Genomic DNA, 25,908 nt, shown 5'->3' on the forward strand with positions numbered 1-25,908 from the left:
AAAGATACTTAATGGGCCACATAGGTGTTTTCATCTACTCTTTCTCAAGGGTTCTTCTGGAGCTATAATCTACAACTTATTTGCGCTTCTTTTCTGTAGTCTTTTTAAAAAAAATATTTATTTTTTAGTTGTAGTTGGACATAATACCTCTATTTTATTTCTTTATTTTTATGTGGTGTTGAGAATCAAACCCTGGGCCTTGCACATGCTAGCAAGCACTGTATCACTGAGCCACAACCCCAGCCCTTCCATAGTCTTTTTTGAAGGGCTCTTAGCAATACAGCTTCTTTGCCAGTTGTTTTCATTCTGATAGAATCAGTCATTTCCTACAGTGAGGGCCTTTGATTCAGAAGGTAGAGATTTCTTCTTAGAGTTGAGATGCTAGTATGTTTCCCAGGCAAAGGCACTATCTATGGCATCAGGGACATTATAATAAGGACAAGGAGCTTGGCTATCTAGACACAAAGTGAAGAGTGACAACCTTTATTCATGTAATGACCCTATTAATTTTTCTTGCTTTCCCTGTGTAGATTCTTCTCTCTTTTCTTACTCCTGGTGGGAACCGGCTTCGCAACCAAATCTGTGAAGTTTTGGATACAGACCTCATTAGACAACAGGCTGAGCACAGTGCTGTTGACATCCCAGGCCTGGCCAACTATGTCATCAGTACAATGGGAAAGCTGTGTGCTCCCGTGCGAGATGATGATATCAGAGAGTTAAAGGCCACTGGTAACATTGTGGAGATGCTGAGGTTAGCACTTGAATTTTCTTATAGTATCTTTGAGTTTCTTCAGAAGGGAATGTGGGTATTGGGGGACACAGAATAATAACTGGTCTTCCTAAGGAATTCTTTTTTTGTCAGTGCTGGGAATCAAACCTAGGCTCTCACACGTAATAGGTAAGCACACTATCACTGAACTACATCCCAATCTCCCAAAGGAATTCTTGACCCTATAAGAAAACCACATTAACAGGGAGTAGGCCAGTTGTTTACTGTGTGTGTAGTTTTCAGACAGAATGATCTGACAGGGTTATTGGTTGGCATATAGTGGGCCTTGGGGATGCTGTGATAAAAAGATAGATATGATTCCTGATACCAGGGAGTTTATGGTTTAAAAGGGAGACAGGGCTTGAACAGTGAATTACAGTTGTGGTAAGTGGTATGGAAGAGAAATAGAGGGTCTTATGGAGCCTCCTGCAGAGGGACTTGATCTAATAAAGGATCTAGGAAGTCATCTTTATTCCTAAGGGTCACTAGCTGCTATAACACCTAAACCCTGAATTCTCAGTGATTTAGCCAATAAAAGTTTGTTCTCACTCATGTCACAGTCAATTCAGGAGCTCTTGGTTGGGCATCCTTCCACATGCCATTTGGGGACCCAGGCTCCTTCTTTCCTTTTTCCACCAAGGTTTTCAGGATCCTCTCAATTCACCTGGGGAATAGAAAGAGACCATGGGGAAAGCAGACCCAGTGTAAAAACATCTTAGCCCTGAAGTGACACATTCTTTGGCTATGGCTAGTCGTATGGTCCCACCTAGATTGAAAGGGACCTGGGAAAGGCAACTGCTCTTTGGAAACACTTTTTGCAGCCAGAAAAAGAGGTACCTCTCTGTAGAGAGATAACATGGACCCTTAGTGGTCAGCTAGCCATCTTTGCTGTAGTTTTCCTGAGGAAGTGAGGTGCACATTAAATTGCTAGAATTTCAGCTAGCTGTGTAGACAATAACTTGATTCAAGAGAAAAGAAGAGTCTGTAATACTTTTTCCCACTAATGGGAACTTTTCTTCCTTTTTAAAATGTATGTATTTATTATGTTCCCACATTGGGAATTGAGTTTTATGTAATTGTTTTAGAAAGGTAGGAAAAGGAAATAGGTTTGTATGTGGCAGGTAACTTACTTTGTGACTTTGGTCAAGTTGATAGTCTCTCAAAGCAACACTTTTCTTATCTATAAATTAGGTTTTATATATTTTATTCTTAGTTATGTTCCTTTCTGGCAGATTGTGGGATCCTTGCTTCCAGATATCTTACTGTGTATTAAATGCCAAATATATGGTGTTCATCTTGGTCATTTATTGAGCACCTACTATGTGCCACTGCCCCCTGCACTTTACCCTCATTATCTCATTGACTGTTAATAACACCCCTCCAAGGTTGATGTCCTCCTCTTTCAGCCTTAAGGAAACTTGGACCAAGTGACGTTGAGTAACTTTTTCATGGCCATAAATCTGCTCAGTTGCAAGGGTGGATTTCAGCACAGGGCTGCCTAACATTTTTAAGAAATAATTTCCCATGGTGCCTCACTGCCCTGTCCCTTTTTTACTTTATTGATTGATTTATTTTTTCTTATTTCCTTAGAAATATAAACCATGCACACTATGTTTAGGCTTCTTAAAATTTCAAGGACTTTCAAATGAAAATTCCTTCTTGAATTTTTTTATATTATTGTTAAGGCTAATTGTTGATGCTTCTTATTGTCTTTCTCTCTGTTTATGACTGGCTTTAATGGATCAGCTGGAGGTACTATATCTGCTATAGTAAATACTCTTGAGACCTGTGGAAGAAGCATTTGGAATATACATATATGAATTCTATGAAAAGTGACCTTGACAAACAGTGATTGGAACTTCAGAACCATATCTTTTGCAGACTATAACACATAGATAATAGCTGATAAATTTCAGTTTAACTTCTTATTCACCTCTTTAACTGTTTTAATTTAATATTTTTAGACAAATATTCCATGTCCTGGACCTCATGAAAATGGACATGGTCAATTTTACAATTAAAAGTATCAGACCACACCTTCAACGCCAGTTGGTAGAATACGAAAGAACCAAGTTTCAAGAAATTTTAGAAGAAACTCCAAGTAAGTATGAGAAAACATGTATTTATATTAAATTTGGGTGAAAATAAGATACTTTAAATTTTTTTAATCTTATTTTTTTTTGGTGGGATTCTTTTTTGTTTGTTTGGTTTTGTCTTTTTTGGAACTGGGGGTCGAACCCAGAGATACTTTAATTTTTGACACTTTGCATAATGTCACTATTTTGGCCTTGCTTTCAGTCATTTTGATACCTTCTGAAATTGACATCACAAACTTACAGTTGTTCGCTCTGTCCTAGAAACTATGCTAAGCACTGTTTATTTTTTCATTAATTCAAGAAGTGTTTACTGAACACCTGCCATGGGATTACCACAGTGAACAAAACAGTCACAGTCCCCAAGGAGCTTTCATGCTAATAGGCGCGACAAGTAAACATATATTTTCAGATGTGTTATTAGGAGACAGATAGTAACAGGGCAGGAATGAGGGTGGGTGGTGTTTTTTGATGGAATGGAGAAGTTTTGCCTTTTTAGAAAATAACATTTGAGAAGAGTTCACAAAGAGATGAGGAAACAATGTGTGAAGACCTGGGGGAAAAACATTCTAGCCATAGAGAACTGTAAATAAAATGATGCCAAAGCAGATATTGTGGCTGGAGTAGGTAAGGGGAGTGTTGTGGGAGATGCAGGCAACAGAGAGCCATGTTAGTAATGAGAGAAATTTAGATTTTATTCCAGGTTCAGTGAGAAGTTTTTGAGCAGGGGACCAACATCTGATTTTTGTTTTTGAAGAATACTCTGGTTCCTGGGTAGGGAATAAATTGTATAAGAACAAAGATACCAATTCAAGTATTTGACAGAAACGATGGTGTCTTATTCCAGGTTGTAGTGGTGGAAGTAGTGTGAAGGGGTCAGATTCCAGGTATATTTGAAGGCAGAAGTAGTAATATTTGCTGAAGGTTGAACGAGGGAAGATAGAGGAATAGAGGATGACTCATTGGCCTGAGCTGCTGGGTAAATAGTGATGCATTTTAGTGAGGTGGGGGATATTGGATGAGAGAAAGTTGGGATATCATGTGGAATCAAGAGTTCACTTTTTTTATATATGAACTTTGAAATCTTGTTTGACATTAGTGTGGAGCTATCAGGTAGGCATTTAGATGTAAGAGAATAGAGTTCAGGAAGGTGCTGGGAATCATGGATATTCATTTGGTAGTAATCAGTATACTTATGATGTATAAAGGTTTGGAAATGAAAAGTAGTCAACGTAAGTGCTTGTCATATTCTAAGCACTTTGCCTGTATTAACGAATTTAAATTTTATAACAGCATACAAAGTTATCCACTGTTTTGTGGATGTGAAATTGAGACATGAAAAGATTAAAATTGCTTATAAGGTATGGAACTGGAATCCTCCAGATATCTGGCTCCACATTCTATGCACTTACCACTATTATTATATGGGGTGAGACTGTGGAGGGTGTGTGGTCATGGAGGGGACTGACCTGGCACTCTAGCATCCAGAGGGTGAGATGAGGAGACTATGAAGGAATAGCCACAGAGGTAGTATGCAAGTCAGGAGGAGGTGACATATCCTATAAGACAAGTGAACAAAGTGGTGTTTGGAGAAGTGGGATGGGGCAGGGGGCTGCTAAATAGTTCAGAATGATTGGATGTGACAGGTGTTGCTAAGTAGTCCAGATGAGGCAGGCTAAGGTTTGGCCATTGGGTATGACTAAATATTGAAGAAAATTGTTGATAACCTTGATGGGAGCAGTTTCAGAGGATTCATGGACATTAAAATGAGAATTAAAAAGAGGGGCCAGGGAAAAATGGAAGTAGAGAAAGTATGGTCTCATTAGATTCTCACCATTACCATTTACCTTGTAAGGTAGGTACTGTTATCCCCTGGTGAGAAAGTTGAGGTGCCAGATGTTTTGCACATCTGCCAAGATGTTGATTAACTGCTCATTGACAAACCTTTGTCTCTGGCCTCTGGTATTTAGTGTGTACCAGTCGAAGGCTGAATAAAGTGATCCGTCCTTCCCCACCCCATATCCTCATGGGGGTAAGCTTTTCTGACTCAATGGTCAACAAAGAATTGTATGGAAATAAAGCAGAAGAGATGCACCCAGGGAAGTGCACATATGGAGGGCCATGTTGGGAACAGTGGCAAAGTTAGGCATGTTCTGCTTGACCCAGTGGACCATGACACCATCCTCCCCTTGGATGCCATCAGAGACTTTGTTTAAGCCCTGTGGAGCAGACTAGGATCTATAGAAGGCACATAAGCAGATTGCTGTATTTTTTAAATTAATTAATGTATTTTAATTAGGTATAATGACAGCAGCAGACAGCTGTTTTTGACCTTCCTGAGAGTTGGAGCTGTTTTAACTTTAAAATGGGCCCCTGCTATTGCTAGTAATAGTCAGTACTAATTAACACCTTGTTGAGCTCTTTGGGCATGCCAAGTCCTTACATGTGCCAAACACTTCATCAGCTCATTCAAGCTGCACAACCATCCTATGAAGTGTTGGTACTATCATCACCCTCATTTACAAATGAGGAAATTGAGGTTAAGATACTTGTACCAGGTGATTGCTAGTAGGTGATAAAGCCTGGATAATCCAGACATGTTCCTTCCTCAAAGCATGTGCATGTCGACTCTCTGGGATCCTGCCTCTATTCAAACAAGATACTGTCTGTGGGATTATTACGGAGGAATCTCTGGTTTCAGCTGGCAGATGGGACTAGATTCTAAATATCATTTTATAACAAAAATTATGTGACTTCAAGAACTGTGTTATTTTAGCTCCTATGGGAAAAGTATTAGGAGAAATAGAACCCCACATAAAACCTGAATCTGAAACCTAAACTCTATCTTCTTAGCAGTAATTTCCTGAGATTTAGTGATGAGCTTCATTTTTATGTCTGTGTATGTACACATGTGTGCAAATTTGTCTATGTCTTGAATCAAAATAGCTTGGAATCCTGGGCAGATTTCTTAATATGGGGTTGAATTATCATTTTGTTTATCTCAAATTAATTACAACTCTCCTTAAAACCTTGGGTTAGTGACCCATAATTCATTTGCACCTTTCACATAGACTTGGCTATTTCCACAGATTTACAAATAGAGTAAATCCATCTATGCATATGTATCATTTTTGTCCAGCTGGAGAATTCAAGAGTGCAGGAAGCAAAGTATCTATCAGCCGTAAATTATATCCCCAAGTCACTCTGCCAAAAGCCAGCCCCGTGCCCTAATATCAAAATAAGAGCCTCACAGATTCATGTAGGACAGAAGTAATGTTGTATGGTTGTGCATACATTATTCTAATATGTTTATAAATTTATTGGAAAATTAATACTGATAAGTACACTGGATTTCTGAACAGACTCCAGGAAAATATTTTTTTTTTTTGCCCTAGGAAAGAGAGCATATTTGATAAGATGTTTTCATAAATTTTATTTCATGAGCTATAGCTTATTAGTAGAGTATTTGCCTAGTGAGTGTAGCCCTGGCTTTGATCCCCAGCACGCACACGTGCTCGTGTACACACACACACACACACACACACACAATATCTTTTCCAGAAATATATCAAAATCCATTATGATTGTCTTTGCCTGACACATAAGTCACTTAGGAACATTTTAAAGAAGAGCACACTGATGCTTAAAATCGTCATACCCCTAGAAAGTATTGGAGCTAGAACTGGAAGCCAGGTCTCTTAAGTCCAAATTAAACCAAGCTGTTACTTCTGCTACTTTATTGGGATTTTTTGTTTTGTATTGTATTTACTGGGTGACATAGCAAAAAGGAAATGAATGGAAAAATGAAGGGAGTTCACGGAATCAAAGGAGAAATTAAAATGCCAGAAACCAAAAAGAACATCAGGAATATAGACTAGTAAAGTCAAAGGAAAGTGAGACTTCATTGTCAGAATGTTAACATGTATTTCAAACATAGGCCATCCCTGACACTGTAGTCACATTCAGAATCCTGGAAGAGGTTGATGGACTTATGACTTTATGACTAAGATAGGCCAATCCTGGCAAGGCCTCTTAATCAATATTCACAAAGGAAAACATGGAATGAGGGAAAATGGCTTCTCAAAGAAAATCAGTACCAAAAGAATGAAGGTGAGATGTTACTAGACAAAAAAGAGCAGATGCCATAGATAAGAGGGCTACATGTTTCTAACTGAAAATTTGGGCACTTAAGTCAATGCACCTTTAGAGTCATTTCTATTCCACCAGAAAATTCTTGAGTACAGGGGCTATGTTTATTAATCTATCAATCCCCAATACTTGGTACAATACCCAGCACATAGTAGATGCTCAGTAGTTATCATTGAATAGTTGAGTGAATGAATGGTAAAGCTCTTACTCCTGTCCCCTTAAAAAAGGTTATAAATGCCTTGAGGGTTGACTTTGCTTTTGGAGCCACATGGATCAGTCAGTGTACTAGCTTGTGGGCATGAAATCTCAGCAGATTCCAGGGAGAAAATAAACATATGCTCTTTCTGCTTTACCAATCCTATGCAAGTCTGACTTCTATTAGAATCACCTGGTGTATTAAAATGCAGATGCCAGAGCCCCACCTCAAACTGATTAAATCAGAATCTCCAGGAGCTATGCCCGGGATCATTATTTTTCTTTTTAAAGCTCCCAGGGTGATTCCAAAGTCAGCCAAAATTGAGAACCACTAAGCCACACTGTTGCTTTTGTTCAAGATAACTAAATGGGCTTTTAAATGTGTCAACTATAAATGATTAAACTTGCAGCCTAAATGCTTATTACTGCCACATTATAATTATATCCACTATGATTTCCACTTTTGCTTTCTCTGCTGGATGCCTTTTAAATAAAAGACTACAAGTCTTTTATGTCTTTATAAACAGAACTAGCAAACCAAGAACAACATTTGCCAGTGGAGAACAGAATTGTGAAATTCTGGGGGTGGTTTGGCTTCAGTGCTGCAAGCAGCTACTCGTAAATTATCCTGGTTCAATTGCTGGGTCTGTGAAAGAATTTCAATCTATTCTCCCCCCCCCCCCCGCCCCGAATCTGCACCTATGTTCAGTCAGCACTTCTTAGCAGTTACCACCTTATAAATTCTACTAAATGTATAATTTTTATAAGAACTGGGGTATAAAAAGCAATTTGTTTTTAGTGGGGAACCTTAGAACTGGATCTAAAATAAAATAAAGTGGATTTTTCCCTAAAGCAGACAGCCCAGTAGAGAAATATTGCTTCCAAACTTTAAGCCATCTGGAATAGCCTTCAGTATGATTTTATTTAGTTTATTTTGTTTGGTTTGTTTGGAAGATGTACTTATAAACAAAAACAAATAAATATCAACTTGTCATCTTAAGTCAGTGGTTTTCAAATAGGAGTGATTTAGCCCCTCCTTGCTCCATCCCCATAGGACATGGAACCATGTCTAGAAATACTTTCGGTTGTTCCAACCTAGCCAGGGATCAGGAGGTGGGGGGGGCATGGAGTACTACTGGCATCTAGTAGGTAGGGGCTAGGAATGGACAGTGCTCCACAGGAAAGAATTATCCAGCCCAAAATGTGGGTAGTTCCAAGATTGAAGCACCCTGTTGTAGGTGAAGAGTTGGAATGTATGGATCAAAGAAATATCTTCATGAGCCAGGGGCTTCAGTAAATAAGGAAGTCTGCTGGTAATTGAGCCCAAGAGGGTTGTTTTGTATTTGGAAGTGGTGTACTTCAGTAAGTCAAGGTGGATGGTAGGTGCCTTCCTTTTCTTGCTTTCTTTCCATTCTCTGAAGGGGGCTGTCTTCACCTACAGAAGCAAGCACTTGCAGAGGCACCTTTTGGAGCAAGTTGTGTGGGGTGTAGTTATTTGTCAACAGAAACTACTAATATTTAGAAAATGATAACTCTTAAGCATCTGATGATAATCTATACTATAGTAATATTTAAGTGGCATATGCTTAAAATTAAATGAATTCAAAATCTCATCTCCAGTGATACATATTTTTAATACACAGGAATTGAACTTGGTAAATAAATTTGTTTAAAGTGAAAGGGCAACCTATTCAGACATTGGTACACATTCTTTCAAGTCACATTAGTACATTAATCATGAGACTCAAGGTCATTGATCTCTTCTTACCACTTCTTCTCTCACCTTCCCTTCTATAATAGCCCTTGCTAAATTCTAAGGATTATCCTGAGTGAACTAGATTTTTAGTTTCTGTGTGTTTTCTTGATAGCCTCTTCTCTTAAAAAGCATTAGCTTTTCTTTAGAGTATCTGCTGAGATTCCCTTCCCTCAATCTAGCTGCACTAACTGGTCCTTAAAATAATAATAAAGTCAGGTTCCCAAAAAAAACCTGTCTTGAAAAATTCACTGATCAGCCTACCCATTCTTTTTTTGCCCTCGCGATCACTTCCGTCACAGGTAATTTCAGTAGTGAGGTGGCTGTTATATGACAGGGAAGGAACCTGGCTAGGCCCTCCTGAGCTTCAGACATCAAAACCAATTCAAGTGGAGATGGCAATCCCCTCTCTAAAGATGTATGGAGAGTTAAGTGAGCTAATATAATAATTGCTAAAACTTACTATACATTTCCTGTATACCAAAATGGTTCTAAGTGTTTCTCATGTATCAATTTATTGAATCTGGCTGTTTCATTTAATATTTTCCTTTATTAAGAAATTAATGTAGTCATTTCTCAATATCATTTTAAAGAAAAATATAGCTCTTATCAAACACTCAGAGATACCCCCAGGACCCCAAAATATTTCATAATTAATGCTATTAGTTTAAATACCTTATCAGCATAAAACTCAAGGTCATTTGTGAGCTCATTTCTGACTATCCACCCAGTGCCATCTGCTGCCACTCTTTCTTTTAGTTCATTATGGACCAGAAATACAGATTTGCTGGTAGCATGCAGAATGTACCACCTGCTGTCTTTTCCAGCTCTTTGTGTGAGTATTCTTGCCTAGAATGCCAGCCCTTTCCTCCTCCTTTTTTTATCTTCGTGTGTCACTTATGGAACTCCTCCTTAGACCCTCTCCTGGACAATCTCTGCTTCTTCCTCTCCTTCTGTGCCTCTAACATTTGTCACATCCTGTTATAATTAATTGTTAGCTTACAGGACTGTCTCCCCATCTGGACTAGGGAGGTGATTGTGTCTTTCTATTCACGCTTATTACCTAACATGGCATCTGTCATGTGGAATATACCAATGAAGGGACAGTCAGCTATGGGACAAATTCTGGCCTTTTTATTCTTAGGTGCTCTTGATCAAACTACAGAATGGATAAAAGAATCTGTAAATGAAGAATTACTTTCTCTTTCTGAGTCTGCTTTAACTCCTGGGGCTGAAAATAGCTCCAAACCAAGCTTGAGTCCTACAGTGGTGCTAAATAATAGTTACTTGAAACTGTTAAAGTGGGATTATCAGAAAAAAGACTTACCAGAGGTAAGTAAATGTTTTTCTTCCCTAAAGTTTTCCAGTATTTTAATTCTTAAGTTCTAACTTTGAATTGACTGGTCTTTGTTATATGTGGTTTAATGACTTTATTGAAATCAGATAAAAATGGGAGTTTGGATATGACATTGCTTATTTTATGTTTTAATGGTATTGTGTTGCCTTTTAATTTTTACATTTCAAATAAATATACAGACACTTGTGACAGATGGAGCACGACTTCAGGAACTGACAGAAAAGCTGAATCAATTGAAAATTATTGCCTGCCTGTCCCTAATTACCAAAAATATGGTGGGGGCTGTTACAGAAGGCTTCCCTGAGCTTACAAACAGGTTAAAAAGGATTTCAGCTGTTCTACTTGAAGGCATGAACAAACAGTAAGTTCCAAGTGTTTGTATCTGTTTGCTCTTATATTAAGGCTCTTGTGCATGTGTTTCGGAGAACCAAGAATAACCCTGGACATCTGGATGTGATATTCAGGACTGTGCTTTAGAGAAGCTTATCTTATACCTTCTCTTTCTACAATTCCTTTTAATATCTCTTAAGTTTTAAATGTCCTTTCATAGTCAGGAGAGGTGTTTTCCAGGATGAGTGTAGTGCTGCTACTTAACATGGTAGTATTTTGAGAGTACTGTGGCAAAAACAAAAAACAGAAATCCTCTGAGCCCCGTGTTCAGAAGAGTCCTATCAAAGAGGTCTCAGCAGGTTCAATTGTTCTTATTCCATTGTTTTTCTGCAGTGAAATTTTTACTGAGTTCACCAATCCAACCTGCTATGAAGTCTTTAGAAGTGGGAACAATTCTGTCCTTCAAAGATGTGACTGAAGTCTAGAGAATGTTTTGTTTTTGGTAAATTTATTTCCAGTAGGATACTTCCATTGAATGAAAGAATCCCATTTAGATTTTGTATGTAGGTCATTGCATTGAAATCCTATTCAAATCAGAAAATTCCTACTTTCATCAATGACCAGATGTTTTTGTGGGTCTTATGTGGGTCAGCTCCTCCTGCTGGTTTGCCTTCCAGGTGTTTTCAGGGACATGTCCTCTTTATGTACCAGCCTTCCACTCGATACTCAAAGAACACATAAATTACTTGATAAAATTCTACAATAGGAACCTGAATGGTTATAGGATCCAAACTTCCCATTTTGAGCTGAAAATTAGAGAAAGAATAGAATTTGCCTTGTGCTACACAAATAGAAAAGGGAAATCCAAGGCCTGAGCCCTGGTCCGATTGTTTCAAAGCTCTGTCCTTTCTGCTGATTCTGGCATGAACCTGCCGTGTTCATTTATTTCATATTCCAGGAACCAGGCTCTATAATTGGAAAAGGAAAAAGAAAAGAAAAACACATCTTCTGTTAACATTTTCTCACTCTGAGTAACCCATTGCTTTTTAGAAATTTTTATTTTTTAAGTTTACTGAACATCCAGTTCTACTTGCTTATTAAAGTGGAGAATATAGAACCTGGTTACCAGGAGGACAGGCTTTCAGGTCAGGCAGACCAGTGTTTAAATCCCATCTCTGTTAGGGTCCTGTTCAGTATGCTTGAATAAATTCCTGAATCCACTCTGAGCCTTTCTTTCTATGTAAAAGGAGAACAATAATTGTACCTACCTTGGAATTGTGAGAACTTAAGGATTCATTGTTTTCTCTGATATGTGGAAGCTAATCTGAAATAAGGGGAGGGGGAAGATTAAAAAAAAAAGGACGAAGGAAAAAAAGGGAGAGGGAATTTGATCAAAATAGAAGATCAATAGAGTAGATTAAGGGGTTTGAGGAGGAAGAAGAAGGGTCCAGAAAAGGGAAGAGCAGTGGAATGAATCTGACCAAACTTTTTTTTTATGTGGTGCTAAGGATCAAACCCAGTGTGAGGCAAGGGCTCCACCACTGAACCCAACCCCAGCCCCTGACCCAACTTTTGTATGTCTGTGCATGGTTGTGGCACGTAGGTCCTGGCATCTGGTGTATCCACAGGACACTAATTTTAAAAAATAATAAATAAGCTGTAAATGGATTGAAGAGGGATTGGCAGAATGGAGGGAGGGGGTGGGAATGGGGGAGATGGGAAGTGCTGAAGACTGAATCACAGTGGGTTGAGGTCCATGCTTTTTTGATTATGTCTAGGTATATCCTGGTGTTGTATCATATGTCATTTATATTTGGTTTGATGATGCATCTCAAAATTGAGCAGGAGTTTTTCCTTCATTGTGAATAGGAAGACTTGGATTATGCTACAATTTAATTTTTCATTTAGAATGAGAATTCACTGATTGAAAGCTAGTGCAGTACTTTGTAGTAGATAAAAAGTCAGGAGTAAAATTTTTGCCACAGTCTGCCCAAGGGTTGTAAGAACCTCAAAGGCAAGTCCAATGTGGAAATATAACAGATTCAAGTCAAGGCAGAACATAAAGGACTTATTTTTTATTGCTGTTAATGATGCCAATAATGATATTATTTTTTCTCTTCTTCTCATTGAGCACTTGCTAAGCAATCTGCAAAAAGCTAATATAGGCATATAGCAAGTTCACTGGTAGAACCAGGATTTGTACCAAGGTCTGCATGACACCATGACTAATGTTCTAATTCACTCCATTGTGCTGCTTCCTATCATTGGTCTTTGTCTTATCCTTTTTTTAAAAAAATTTTTTTTTAGTTATAGTTGGACACAATACCTTTATTTTATTTATTTATTTTTATGCGGTGCTGAGGATCGAACCCAGTGCCTGGCCCATGCTAGGCGAGCGCTCTACCACTGAGCCACAACGCCAGCCCCTTTGTCTTATCCTTTAATTCCCATTTTTCACATAGTCATCTTAAAGATCTTTTTTGTATGGTGAAGTATAATTTGCAATTAGCATTCCTTAAGAGTATGAATCTAATACATGCCTGCCCTTACTATCTTTTCTCTTTACCTATGAAATAACCTACTTCTTAATTGCTTTTTACAATTTTCAGGGCCCTCTGTATACTTGAAATTACTTATAAATTATTTGAAAGTAATAATGGGGAGAAGTTTATTTTCTTTGGTCTTGATCAGTCAAGAGTTTTAGGTAATTTACCTGTGAATATCTTCATTGTTTTTGATTGGTGTTATAGATTTTCTGCTCAGGCATAGAAAAATGAATTGATTCTGCCTCATTTTCCAAGCACATTTAAAAGAAATGTATGAATGGATCCACTTAGAACAACATGTTTATTTCAAGAAGTAAATTTGTATTTTCTGTCCCTTTCTGATAACCTATATGTAAATAGAGTTGCAGACTTATTTCAGGGACTACATATTTTGGTCCATACTATTAAGACACTGTACACAACTGAGTGGTTTTATGCATTTTAAATTCTGGTATATTGGGAGAGTTAGTGGTTGGAAGGAGTTACTACTTTCTAAGTTTATTCTAGAAGTAATTATTGTTGGTATAAGAAGAAATTGGTAGACATCTGAAATAAGTTGGTATATTTAAAAAAAAAAAAACCTGAAGAACAAAAACTTTCCCTAAAGGGGTATCATTTTATTTTTGTAGGACATTTAACTTGAAGGAAGCCCTGAATTCCATCGGTGTTCAGACCTGCGTTGAGGTTAACAAGACCCTGACAGAGAGAGGTTTACCCACTTTAAACGCTGAGGTTCAAGCTAATCTCATAGGTCAATTTTCAAGCATTCAAGAGGAGGACAATTCTATCTGGTCCTTGATTGGTGAGTTGCTCATTTTTTAAAAAATTGGTTTCTGCTTCTGTTCCAATTTGCTTTAACTTGCTGTTTTTGACTAATTTTAAAGGTCAGTCATATTTTAGTCTTAAGCACATTAACAAAAGTTTCAGTTTTGGAGCATTTCAGATTTTGTATTTTCAAATCAAGAATGTTCAACCAGTAAAATCCATACAAATATTCCCAAATCCAAAAAAAAAAAAATATAATATCTGAAACACAGCTGACTCCAAATATTTTAGATAAAGAATATTCAATTTATATTGGCTTTGGAGGATAAATTTTAAAAATATAAATAAATATTAATATTTTCAAAGATCGGGATTCACTGCATCTTGTATAGTGGGGTGAGTGGGGGTGTTTGAGGGCCTACTGTCTTTATCCAGCCATAGATGTTATGAAGAAAGTGACACCATATAACATTAAAATAATATACCAATACACAATTCAAACCAGATGGCAATATGTTCATAGAAAGTAGATGTTGATTCTGCTGTGAGCCACCCTAAGGGAACTGAGGCATCCTTCTTGGTCAGGAGGGACAAAATGCAAAAAGACTGGGAATCTGGGAAGTGTGTCAGGTGACCTCTTTTTGTACTTGTTGGCCAGGACAATGTCTTAGTGTCAAGCCATGTTGGTGAGTTGAAGAAGTGCAGATTGTTAGGCCTTTTTCTGCTACCTGTGACAAAGAATCTAAACTTCGAAACTACTTGAAGCAAAGAGAACATTTGTTTTCTCACATAACTGAAAAGACCAGCAGTTCAGTTTAATCAGAGTTCACTTGTTTCCCAGCTTCACCTCTCCACTCTGCCGCCTTCTACCTATAGCTCCTCTCATGACAGCAAAATGGCTTCCTCTTCAGCCTACTCTGTCCATGGTTAAGTCAAGCAAAAACAAGGAGTCTGCTTCTCTGTTAGCTCAAACAATGACCCCAGCACTGAATTTTGTTGACTCCAGTTGGCCTAACTCTAGGTTGTGGGGGAGAAATTTAAGCTTGAGTCATGTGCTCAGTTTCTGAATCTAGGAACAGTCTGCTTTACCTGTAATATCTGATGAAAAAAGGGAAGAAATAGTTTCCTAAATAAAATCAGGGCACTATGACCTTGAGAAGGGAAAGAGGCTGGTGTGAGGTAAAAAGCAGGTGCCTGCTGCAGAAGTTGAAGAAGAAACACTAGGAGGAGGAAGAGTGTAGAATTAAAATATACTGACATTCTAGTATTAACCTGCAAGTTTTCTAGTTACAACAACACTGAGTACCCTATGAAGACAGACATATTTTATTTTATTTTATTTTTGAGGTTCTCAAGTGGTTTTTCTCATCCTCACTCTGGGGACATGGAATGCTGGGGATCAGTCTGTACAAAGCTACTTGGGTGGCCCAAGACTTTATTCAACCCTGCTCCCAGGAAAGAGCAGCACTACAACATTTGGGGTGTCAGGAGAAGCTGCTGCTGAGGGGACAGTTTATAATAGTGACACAGACACCTGTGACAGTTCTCATCTGTGTACCTGCCTCTGCTGATTTGCATCTGTCCTCACAGTATGTAGTCTCCAGCTGAATAGTGTAAATCCTGGAGATTGTGTTCCTAGGAGGAGAGGAGTAGAATGGGGACTTAAACACTGTCTAGTCTCTGTCACATACTGCTAGATTCCCCACTAGCAGCAAATGAGGACAGAGTAGATATTTCTTCCTGGCTGTATCCCTGTACAATGCTGAGTCCGTAGATGACATTTGATTAAGTACTTGTAGAATGGGTGAACGTTTGGGAGACCTAGAGAGGTTAAGTAACTCTCTAAGGGTCACATAGTTAGCTAGGGCAGAGTTGTGATTCTAACTTAGCCTGTCTGACTCCAGAGCTCATATTCCTAACTGCTCTGACTGGCATCTCAGTCAGAGATAGAGCCCTGCTGCAGTTGGCCGAGTGGCTAGAGTGTCACTATGGGCCCTGTGTTTTTGCATTGATGAGAAAAGTCCTGGCAGTGTCAGAAGGGAGAGGGAAAGGTGGCATGAGATGCCTTTTAAAATCCAGGAAAGCAACTTTGGTCTACTGAGCTCTCCCCAGTCAACTTTCCTTTCCTTTTGCAAATTGAAAGCATTTTTTAACCTCACTCAGAATATTGTTGGCCTAGCAACTTGAGTGACTCACTGGAGTATCTTTCCTTTGGCTCGGAAGCCAAGGACACGCCTTTGGCAGGGACTCTGACTGCTCCTAACTGGACAAATGCTCCTGTCACTTTAATCTTCTCCTTAAAACCGAGGAAACAGAATCACTTTTGGTGTAATAGCAATTTTGAAAGGACTTCATTTTTTAAACCTTCATGCAAGAAAATGTTTAGACATTATTTGTGATGAAACCTGTGAGAGTCAAGCAACCAGTCTAAAGGGAAACTTAGTACACAGTTAATTTTGGGTTTCCTGAATGCATTTGGGCTAGAGTAAATTAAGCACTTAAAGAGATCCTTGGCATGTAAGGAAGGTTCAACTTCATTAGCCACGGGTTTCCTCCCTGTTCAGAGTGCCCATAGTCTATCTCTCCTGTGTGCTTAGTTGATGTGCTATTCATTTTCCAAAGGGATTGTACTTCCCACTGTGTTCTTAACCTTTTGAAATAATCATTAGAAAGGGATTATTATTATTATTCAGACCAATTTATTTTCAAATGTGAATAAAAGCCAGGTAAAATTATTTATGGATTATAAAATTATTTATGGATTACCTGCTGTGTAGATTATTTGCGTGCCTGTAGCCTTTTGCACTTTTTAAAAAGTAATTTTCAATTGTCCAAGTGATACATGAATAATCTATTTTTCTTGAAACGTAACAGATAAGACTTAAGTTATTTGCGCCTGCCTTTGCCAGTCCCATTCATCCCTGGCTCTGTTGTTTTCAGTTTGGTATTTATCTTCATCAACCTTTTTCATTCCATTCCCACTGAAGTTCATTGAGCATTTTTGATGTATCTGCTACATGCCAGACCAGGAATATAAAGATAAAGAGACATAGCCCTCACCCTCAGGGGTGCCGGGTCTAAGGCAGGAGAGAGAAACATGCTTACCTGGCAGTGTTATGGCATGATAGTGATAGTAAACACTAGGGAAAGCCACCGCAAGGAGGTAACTTTGGCCCAACATGGAGGGATGTTCTGACTCTGAGATGAGATGAGATAAAATGAGTGACAGGCATTTTGTTAAGAGAACAATTCTAATACTTGGATGTTGGAAAGTTTGAGGTGTAGGTTGGATCTGACTGGAACACGTGATTTAGGGGAGAAGTATTGAAGATAAAGAGCTTCATTAATGTCACAGTTGTCCATATTCGATGCAGTGTATTTTTAGTAAACAGAGAGAGTCCTTGCAGTCACATGAGCTGTAGCAGGTCTAGTTTACTTTGTACTAGTTGTCCTGTATGGCTGCAGCCTGATGAATGTATGCATTTGCATGCTTTCATGCATTTGTCAGACTGGAAATAACTGGAGCATTACATCAGTCGGAAGGTGGCAAACTGCACTGCTCATTGGGATGGCTCTTCTTCAGTGCTTCAGTCACCTTGTGCAAGATGACTGTATGATTTATTGTCCAAACAAGGACAACTTTTGAGAGTGCTATTTTTAATTATACTGCAACAACAGGTGTAAACTTGGACTGTCCTGGGAAAACCTAGGTGTGTGGTCACCCTTGCCATGTGGTAAATTGGACCCTTAAATGTGATAGAGCTCTATATTTTTCATGAAGAAACAAAAATTTGGATATCATTGTGAAACTCCCTGTTTTTAAGTTACTTCTATTTTTTAAAAATAAACCAAACCAAACAAACTAAGAACAAAACCAAAAACCATAGAGAGGGCCATGCTGGCAGAACCGATTAACAAGCTAAGCTTCAGTTTATGTACCTGCAATTGTGGCCATTAAGGATTGTTTTTTTGTAGATTGCCCACAAGTGCTCAATGTTTTGTTTTTTTTTTTAATTTAGTCAACTATTGCTGAATAACAAGTTATCCCCAAACTCCATAGCTTAAAAAATAAAATAAAAGCATTATTACTATCCAGAAGTCTGTGGGGGCAGTTGGGTAGTTCTTCTGGTCTTGTTGGAGCATTCATGCATCTGTGGTCAGCTGTGTCTCAGGTTGGTAGTCCTGCTGGTCATTGCTGGACTCTCTCAGGTGTTCGGGAGTTGATGGCTCCAGGCTGATCTAGGATAGTCTCAGATGGAACAACTAGTGTTCTCTCTACTTGATCTCATCCTCTGCAAGCTCAGCCTTGTCACATGGCAATGATAGGTGGAGAGAATGGGCATAAATCGTCCCTCTTGAGGCCTAGGCAAAGCAAGTCATAGGCCAGTTTAGGTTCAAGGGATAGGGAAACATATTCTATCCCTTGATGGGAGGAACTTTAATACCATCTGGCTGCAAAGATGGGTAAAGAATTGGGAGCATTATTGCAATCAACTTACTACAGTTACTTGTTTTTAAAATTATGTATTTAGCACATGCCTGTTATCCCAGCTATTTGGGAGGCTGAGGCTGGAGGATCTCAAGTTGGAGGCCTGCCTGGGCGACTTAATGATATGCTGTCTCAAAATAAATAAAGGGCTGGGTATGTAGTTTAGTAATAGAGTACTTGCCTAGCATTTTCCAGGCCCTGGGTTCAGTCCTCCATTCCCCTTCCCCCCAAATTATGTTCTTAAATAATGGGACAGATGAAGATATCTTTTTTTTTTCCCTTCAGATAAACGAATCCAACTATACATGAAAAGCCTACTTTGTCTTCCAAACTCTCAAAAATGCATGCCTCCTGTGCCAGGAGGCCTTACTATCATTCAGCAGGAGCTAGAAGCATTAGGCTGTCAATATGCAAACATCGTGAATCTCAACAAACAAGTGTATGGACCATTTTATGCAAATATACTTCGGAAGCTGCTCTTTATTGAGGAAGCTGTGGGGAAGGTAAATGCTTCATCTCCAACCAACTGAAGACATCTGACAATGGAGACGAGATGGGAAATCCAGCACTTTGGTACCCAGTCCATAACCATCAGTGGCATTATAGATATGGCACATTCTTAGTACTGTCTGTGGTGCAGTGTTACCAAGCATATGTAATCTGGTAATGTCATCGTTACGAAGACACACATATCATATAAACCTTACCTTTGCATCACCTTCAAGTTTAAAACAGACATTTGTAATGAACAAAAAGCAATTTGTAATTAATTATATTACCTATATAATACTTGTTTTCCTAAGCGTTTTTATATGACTTATTCATTCAGCTGATAGGAGTTGTTTTTCTCATTTGTCACTATCAAATCTAATGATTTTTAATTTTGGTACAACTTTTTAAAGGGTTTGAAAGTTGTGAGAGTATTCATGGCAACTGATGTTCTGAATAAATGAAGTGAAGTAATGCATAATTGTATATGAAGTGTATAATTTCATTTTTATTAAAATGCATAATAGAAACTTAATAGTAAGTCCTCACATTCACCAAATGTACCAAACCATATTTTGTGATACCAATTGTCAGTATTTATTTAGAAGTTAAATTTATTAAATGCATTTTAATGCTATGTATAAACTTTTAGATAAAAATCATTCTTATTTAGTGAAAATAGAAACAAATCCTTTCCTTAAAAAATTTTATTTTAGAGGTTGATGTCTTCTTAAAAATTAACCTTCTCTCTGAGAGAAACAGTTTTAGCACAAACCTCTTAGTGAATTTCCTTAAATTTCTCAGGCCATAGACAGGTTTATATAAGATTTTAATATTTTTATGTAAATCAGGGATGATTTGAATTGGTTTCCTTATAAGAAGAAGGAAAATTAATAATAATAAAATGAGATCCCATTCTCCATGAAGTTCTGAAAAAGAAACAGGTGAACTTTGAATTTCTTCACCATTATAACTTAACTGGCAAATGCCTTTTGTGCTGAATAAATCCTTACCTTCTTATAACCATGGTGCTCTTTTAAGTAGCATTATTATTTGCCATTTTGGAGCACTAATCAGAACTTATACAGATGGACTCTGGTTGTCGCTGGGATTTTAGAAAAGTTGGCTTATGCTGGAATTACATACTCCCTTTAGTGTGTTGAAGTAAGTACTCAGTCTATAAAGTGCTTTAATTGCTAAAATACATTTTGGATTTTTTGTTTGTTTTCCAGGGACCCGTAAAATTAGTAATTTGGTGAGAAGAGGAAGTAAAATGAATATTCCTCTCTCCCAGCCTCCTTTTACTTGCCACATTCTCCACCATTATGGTGTTATTTTCATTATTTTATGAAGTTCTAGGAAATGATTGTGTGAATAAATTATCTCCAATCTTTGAATTTTGAAGAATCTGCCAAAATTTTATGAAATTCTGAATATTTTTTTCCCCACAATGCCCCATACACAAGTCAGACATTCTGTGTGTTAAAGCAGCTGTGCACAAGTGGACTTTACTGAAGAGCACATCATGGACTTGCCCATTTTATTCTCCCTCACTCCCCTCTACCATGTTTCCCTGTGCTTAGAAACCATAAGGTGCTGGAGACTTCGGTTTTCATTTTCTCTGAAGCTGAAGTAGTTTTCAACTAGGCTTATTTTGGGGCATGGGTGGCTGGGTGAGTCTACCAGTAGAAATGTAATGCATATATAGTGTGATGTTTTGTTGTTGTCGCTTTCTGAGGTGAACTGTATGCTTAACAGTGGTGTATATTTTTATTGTCAGATTGGAATACAGCTTGTAATTCATTTATATACTTGATTATACTGCAGTTGTCTGCAGGAAAACAATGTGCAAACATTTTTAAAAATGTATATAAAATGAAGGGCATTCTGATTTTTTTTCTTTTTTTTTTTTTAACATGGCAAAGTAAATCTCAGTATCTCGAGTCTGGATTTAGGCAACTACCTTTATTTTAAAATCATATCCCTTAGCATATTGTTTACTTAGTTTTACTTAAATGTTTACTTCTACTTTTGAGATTTTTCTGACATCATCTTATTTTGTAGTGTAAATTTTATTAAACACCAATACGCACATTTTCATTCTTGCTAAAACGTATACTGTGTGTACTCACTAAATTTGAAAATATTAAAAATCATTTCAAAATAGCCGGTGTCTCTCTTTTCTAACTACTTTTGTGTAGCCTAGGGGTGGGATATTAATTATAGTTGTTCTATCGAGATTCTCATGCTCACTGCCAGAGCCTTGCAAATATCAAGTCATGTTCATTCATTCAGTCAGCCAGCCAGCCATTCGGCTAACAGATTCCTATTGAGCCTCTGCTATGTGCCAAGAAGTATCCCAGCTTTCATACAGAGATGCATAGACAAATGCTGTCCTGAAGAAGTTTATAATCTAGTAAAAATACAATAACATTTATAGAATAAACATTATTAGTGCTAATGATCATCAAACTATGTTTTGTGGAGAAGATAATTCTTGTGCTAAAACATGAAGGCTACATAGAAATTTGCCAAGAAGTCAAGAAAGGAAAAAGCACAACAGACCAAGTGCACAGTGGGTGCAGCATTTGGAGAAATGGGGAGCCCAGGGACTAGCATAAGTTGTGTCATGCACATATGCACTCATACAGGAACTCATTATGTGAACAATAGAAATAGACTCTGGGTAACTGAAGCAGTGGAGGAGTTTTTTGGGGTGTGTGGAATACCTCATAGAATCTATTTAATCAGAGGAATTAGGCTAGGAAATGGGTAGGAACCAAAGTAATCCTAATTGCAGGAATCTAGCTAGGCTGGTTTCTGCTGTGGCTTCTGAGATTGATTTCTGAAATGTGCTTGCTGCTTTGCCTCATTTACATAAAACTTAAAGTTCCAGATGATGACATTTATTTGAGTGAGTCTAGATCAAGCACCCAGGCTCTAATAGATAGTTCACTCTTATACTCCTGGGATCCCACTAAAGTCAACCTATTTGGGATTTTCCTGCTGAGGAGCAGAAAAAGAAACCCACCAAAACCACCATTCATGAAGTTCTTAAGAAATGTATGAGCAGACCACACAAAATCGTAGTATTTCTGAAAGTGATTTAAAAAAAAAAAAAGGAATAATTCCTAAGGAAGGATGTAGAAGTGAACCTTTATTAGAATGTGTGGATGAACTGCTCTAAAGTCTCTGTGGCCTCCAAATAAGCAATCATAGTTCAAAGGAACCAGAAAAGCCCTCAGCGTGCTATAAAGTATGGACCCAGATATTCTCTGAAATAAATAAATGAAAACCTTTCCACTCAGTGAGGGAGTTCTGGTGTCTCCTTGAGTCTTCTGGAATCAGTGACAGCCTTCTGCAAGTAGTGAAAATGGCCCCTGTCCCAGAATCCTTCCCCCCCCCCCGCCCCCCGCCAACTCTCCTCTTTCAAAATATCTCCATACAATCCAATAAAATAAATGAGGAAAAAAAAAAAACAGAGGGTGAAATGGAGGTACACCTACTCCATTCAGCCATCCAGAGACCCAACTTTCATCCATTTTGAGACTCTACTGTCTTCAGATCTTCAGAATTCTCTCCATTCACTGAATAGATGGAGAAAGAAAAGGATTTTCCATTTCCACTCATGTCCCACTGGCAGTATTCAATCATGTGGCCTTATTTGACTGCAAGGGAGGTTGCATATGTGCCCAGGAGAAAGATATTGGCTTGCATATTGGTAAGCATTAGTTAGTCTCTGCCTCAGTTCTTTCCAGCTTCCTTGAATGAGCCCCAGTGAACTTTCTTTTTAGGGAAATAAGTTAAAAACTGGTGCCTGCTCTGACCTTTGGTGGTAACTCCCTAGAACACTTTGTGGAGGGGACTTTGAGGCCAGGTTCAGGATAATTAATGGGGTTCTATGGTTTATTAGCCAAGGATGCTATGGGCATGTGGAGGGACACCTTTTGTGCAAGCTTTTTTTTTTTTAAACTTCTCACTTGTATCTTTCTCAAAATCAAAGTTCAGCCTTCTATGGGTGTTAAGTTCTAAAGTTGTCCACTCATTGCTCAGTAAAAAGTAGCATGGGACTGAGGGTCACGAGATCTGAGTTTGAGTTACTCCTACAACTTAATAGGTATGAGAACCCAAATCAGCCTTTTAATCTGAATCTGAATCTTTTAATCTTTTAACCTGAATCTGAGTTTTCTATCCTACCTGTCTACCAGACAACCTGTTTACCTCACAGAAGTATTGTGAGGATCAAATGAGATGTATTTGAAATTGTCTGCAAACTCTAAAGTATAATGTATTCAGAATACATTATAGTAACTATAATTTATGAGTCCTAAATCTCTTTCAAGCTTCAAAGGGTTTTAGTACTTTGAGATGCAATGATTAAGTACTTAGCTACATAAGAACAAAAATTATCATATCTCATCAGAGCCACGGTTCATTAAGCTCAATATTGTCATTGGCAGAGAAACTCAAGGGTAGGTGGAGGGCCGTGGTTGTTGTCCTTGATGCCAACTTCAAAGGACAGTGACAAAACACAATGTGTTTTAAATTCACTAGTAACCAATTATGACTTTATCCTTCATGATTCCATCTAAAATTTCAAAAATTTCTTTGTATTATAGCTTGTTTCCTCTCATTCACTATTTTTGGAATAATTTTTTCTTGTAAATTCTAAGCTTACTACGTTCATCTCTTTCAGATTTCAAGGGAAAGAAACAGTTTTTATAAGGCTTTATGAAGAATAAAAGAAACCAGGTAATCCTGTCTCAGCAGTTGCACTTTCAGGTGTGCTGGAAAAGCTGAATATAATATATCTTTTAGAATGTAATAATAATAGCCACTGAGCACTTACCATATGTCACGGACTTCCTAAGTACTTTATATAAATTATATAACTACCAACTTGCTTTCAGGCAGACTGATATTTTCATATATGCAAAATGAGACTCAGAGGCTAAGGAACTTGCCCAAGGTCACAGATCTGCTAAGTGAACCTAAGGAAGGACTCTAACTCTTGAATGAGTGCTCTTATCTACCTGTTATATTGGCTCCTCCGAGCATCCAATAAGAAGCATTTCTCAGTGTTAAGATGCTACCAAATGCTGACTTGGCATTTACTTCTCAACTTCTGTTTCTGTCCTTCCTTTCTGTGTATCTTAATTGAAAATGTCCCAACAGAGAATATGATTGAGTTTGTTTGCCACTAGTTACTATGAACATGTCCCTGTGTTGGGTAAGGTTCTCATGATAAATGTCCTTGGCCCTCTCAGATCTAGCCTATGGGGCTGTTTGGGGGGGGATACATGGCCCTACTGGTTTTCACAGGATGATAAGGACACATCATGTAAAGCAAAACTTTTCAGAGGACTGTGGGCCTGGCAGGCAGCTGAAGATTTTTGAAATACAAGTCTTGCTCAAAATGCAAAATATTCTCTGCTTACAGTACTTAGAAACTTTGGTCCACATTCTCTCTTACCTTGCTGTTTGTGAAATGACAGAATGCAGGGACCCTTTCTATCCTTGCCTTTTCAGTGTTGAATCCTTTCTCTGATGCTGCTTCTGGTCTTCTCCAGTTCTATATATTTAAATTTATCCAGGTGTAGAAATCAAGACTGAACACAATCTAGTCTGAACCAAGGTTTTAAGAAGAGAAGGTATATATTTTTTCTCTATTATCTTCATGTTGAGGCTTCTCAGAACAAGGTCCAATTTCTTTAACATGGATTAAAGCCAATCACAGCCTGGCTCTCCTGGATCTTTCTAGCAGCATCTACAGACATGTCCCTTGACATGCCCTACATGAGAACCATTCTCAGTTGCCTGGATGTGGTAGAATGTACTTTAAAGCCCTCATGCTGTTGCTGACTGTTGAAATGCCATTGATCCGTCTCCCCATGCTTTCATTGTAGTATTAAATACAGTAGTCAGATAATTATGGACTTAAATTCCAAATGTACTTGGGCAAATATTGCTTAACCACTATGAATCTTAGTCTTTCACTTGTCAAGTGGGGATAACCATATTTACGTCCCAGGGATTGACCATTTGACTAGAGAACATGTTTACAAAGGGTAGATTCCAATGCCTGGCAAGGAGTAACACTTGGTAAGTGGAAGCTTTCCCTTATATTCCAGAGCCAGCTGGGACACTTCTGCCTTCTCCTTTTCCTTGTTCTTCCATCACCAGTGCCTCCCCCCATTCTCCTACCTCTGTCCCATGCATTGGTTTACTTCTCATATGGCTACCACAACATTTTATATGTAAGTGATGGCATCGTGTGCCAAGATGTTAACCATTTTTTCCCTCTAGGATCTCTTGGTCCTCTATTCAAAACATCAGTGACAGCAGAAAACAAATCATAAGATTCTTAGTTTTTTGTTTTAAAAACCCAGCCTCTTAGGGAATCAGAGAGAAGGCATGAATTTGACCTGGGGTGCAGGTTTAATGCAGGATGGATTGCAAGTGATTATGGTAGCTATGGTGTAATGGCCAACACTCCAGTCACTGTCAGCCAACTGTCACCAAGGAGGACTTTAGGACTACTACCAATCTCCTACTTTTCAAGAGAAAACTTTAAAAATCAGGACAAAAAAAAATGAATATCAAATTTGTTATCACCCATTGAATTTTTGCTTTCAAATAATTTATTCAATACAAATTTATTCAGGAACAAACAATTGGGTAGAACCCAGGAATACAGAGACAAGAAGGTTCCTGGTGAAGCTCTCTGGAGAACCAGACACATAAACAGAGGATTGTGGTATTGAGTGATAACAGCGGCAAGCTACAAATTATAAAGCTGAACTTGTCTTAACAAGCTCTCCAGGCAATTCTGATACTGCAGAAGTTGGAGACCCACTCTGATGGTGGAAAGCAAAAAGGACTTTGGAGCAGGGAGCCAATGCAACTGAGCCACCCTTGAGATACTATCTTATATAAATCACATTCATAGTCCCTTCCCTGCTAGACTCTAAAT

The 25,908-nt window shown here is 38.2% G+C and overlaps 1 protein-coding gene across 4 annotated transcripts in view; it reads left to right on the forward strand.

The window, feature by feature from the left end:
- Positions 1-21,101, forward strand: part of Tcp11l2 (t-complex 11 like 2) — a 38,373-nt gene extending 17,272 nt beyond the window's left edge. For all 4 annotated transcript variants that reach the window (XM_046429437.2, XM_046429438.1, XM_046429439.2 and 1 more), the window contains 6 exons: positions 531-751; positions 2,734-2,870; positions 10,104-10,291; positions 10,496-10,677; positions 13,822-13,994; positions 18,732-21,101. In XM_046429437.2, the coding sequence (XP_046285393.1) occupies positions 531-751; positions 2,734-2,870; positions 10,104-10,291; positions 10,496-10,677; positions 13,822-13,994; positions 18,732-18,976 (1,146 nt within the window). In that variant the 3' untranslated portion in view covers positions 18,977-21,101. The remainder of the gene's footprint in view (positions 1-530; positions 752-2,733; positions 2,871-10,103; positions 10,292-10,495; positions 10,678-13,821; positions 13,995-18,731) is intronic.
- The last annotated feature ends 4,807 nt before the right edge of the window (positions 21,102-25,908 follow it).

This window comes from Marmota monax, unplaced genomic scaffold (assembly GCF_021218885.2).
Source record: "Marmota monax isolate L192 unplaced genomic scaffold, Marmota_monax_Labrador192_F-V1.1 WCK01_AAM20220418_F8-fsc00051, whole genome shotgun sequence".
Classification (NCBI taxonomy): Eukaryota; Metazoa; Chordata; class Mammalia; order Rodentia; family Sciuridae; genus Marmota; species Marmota monax.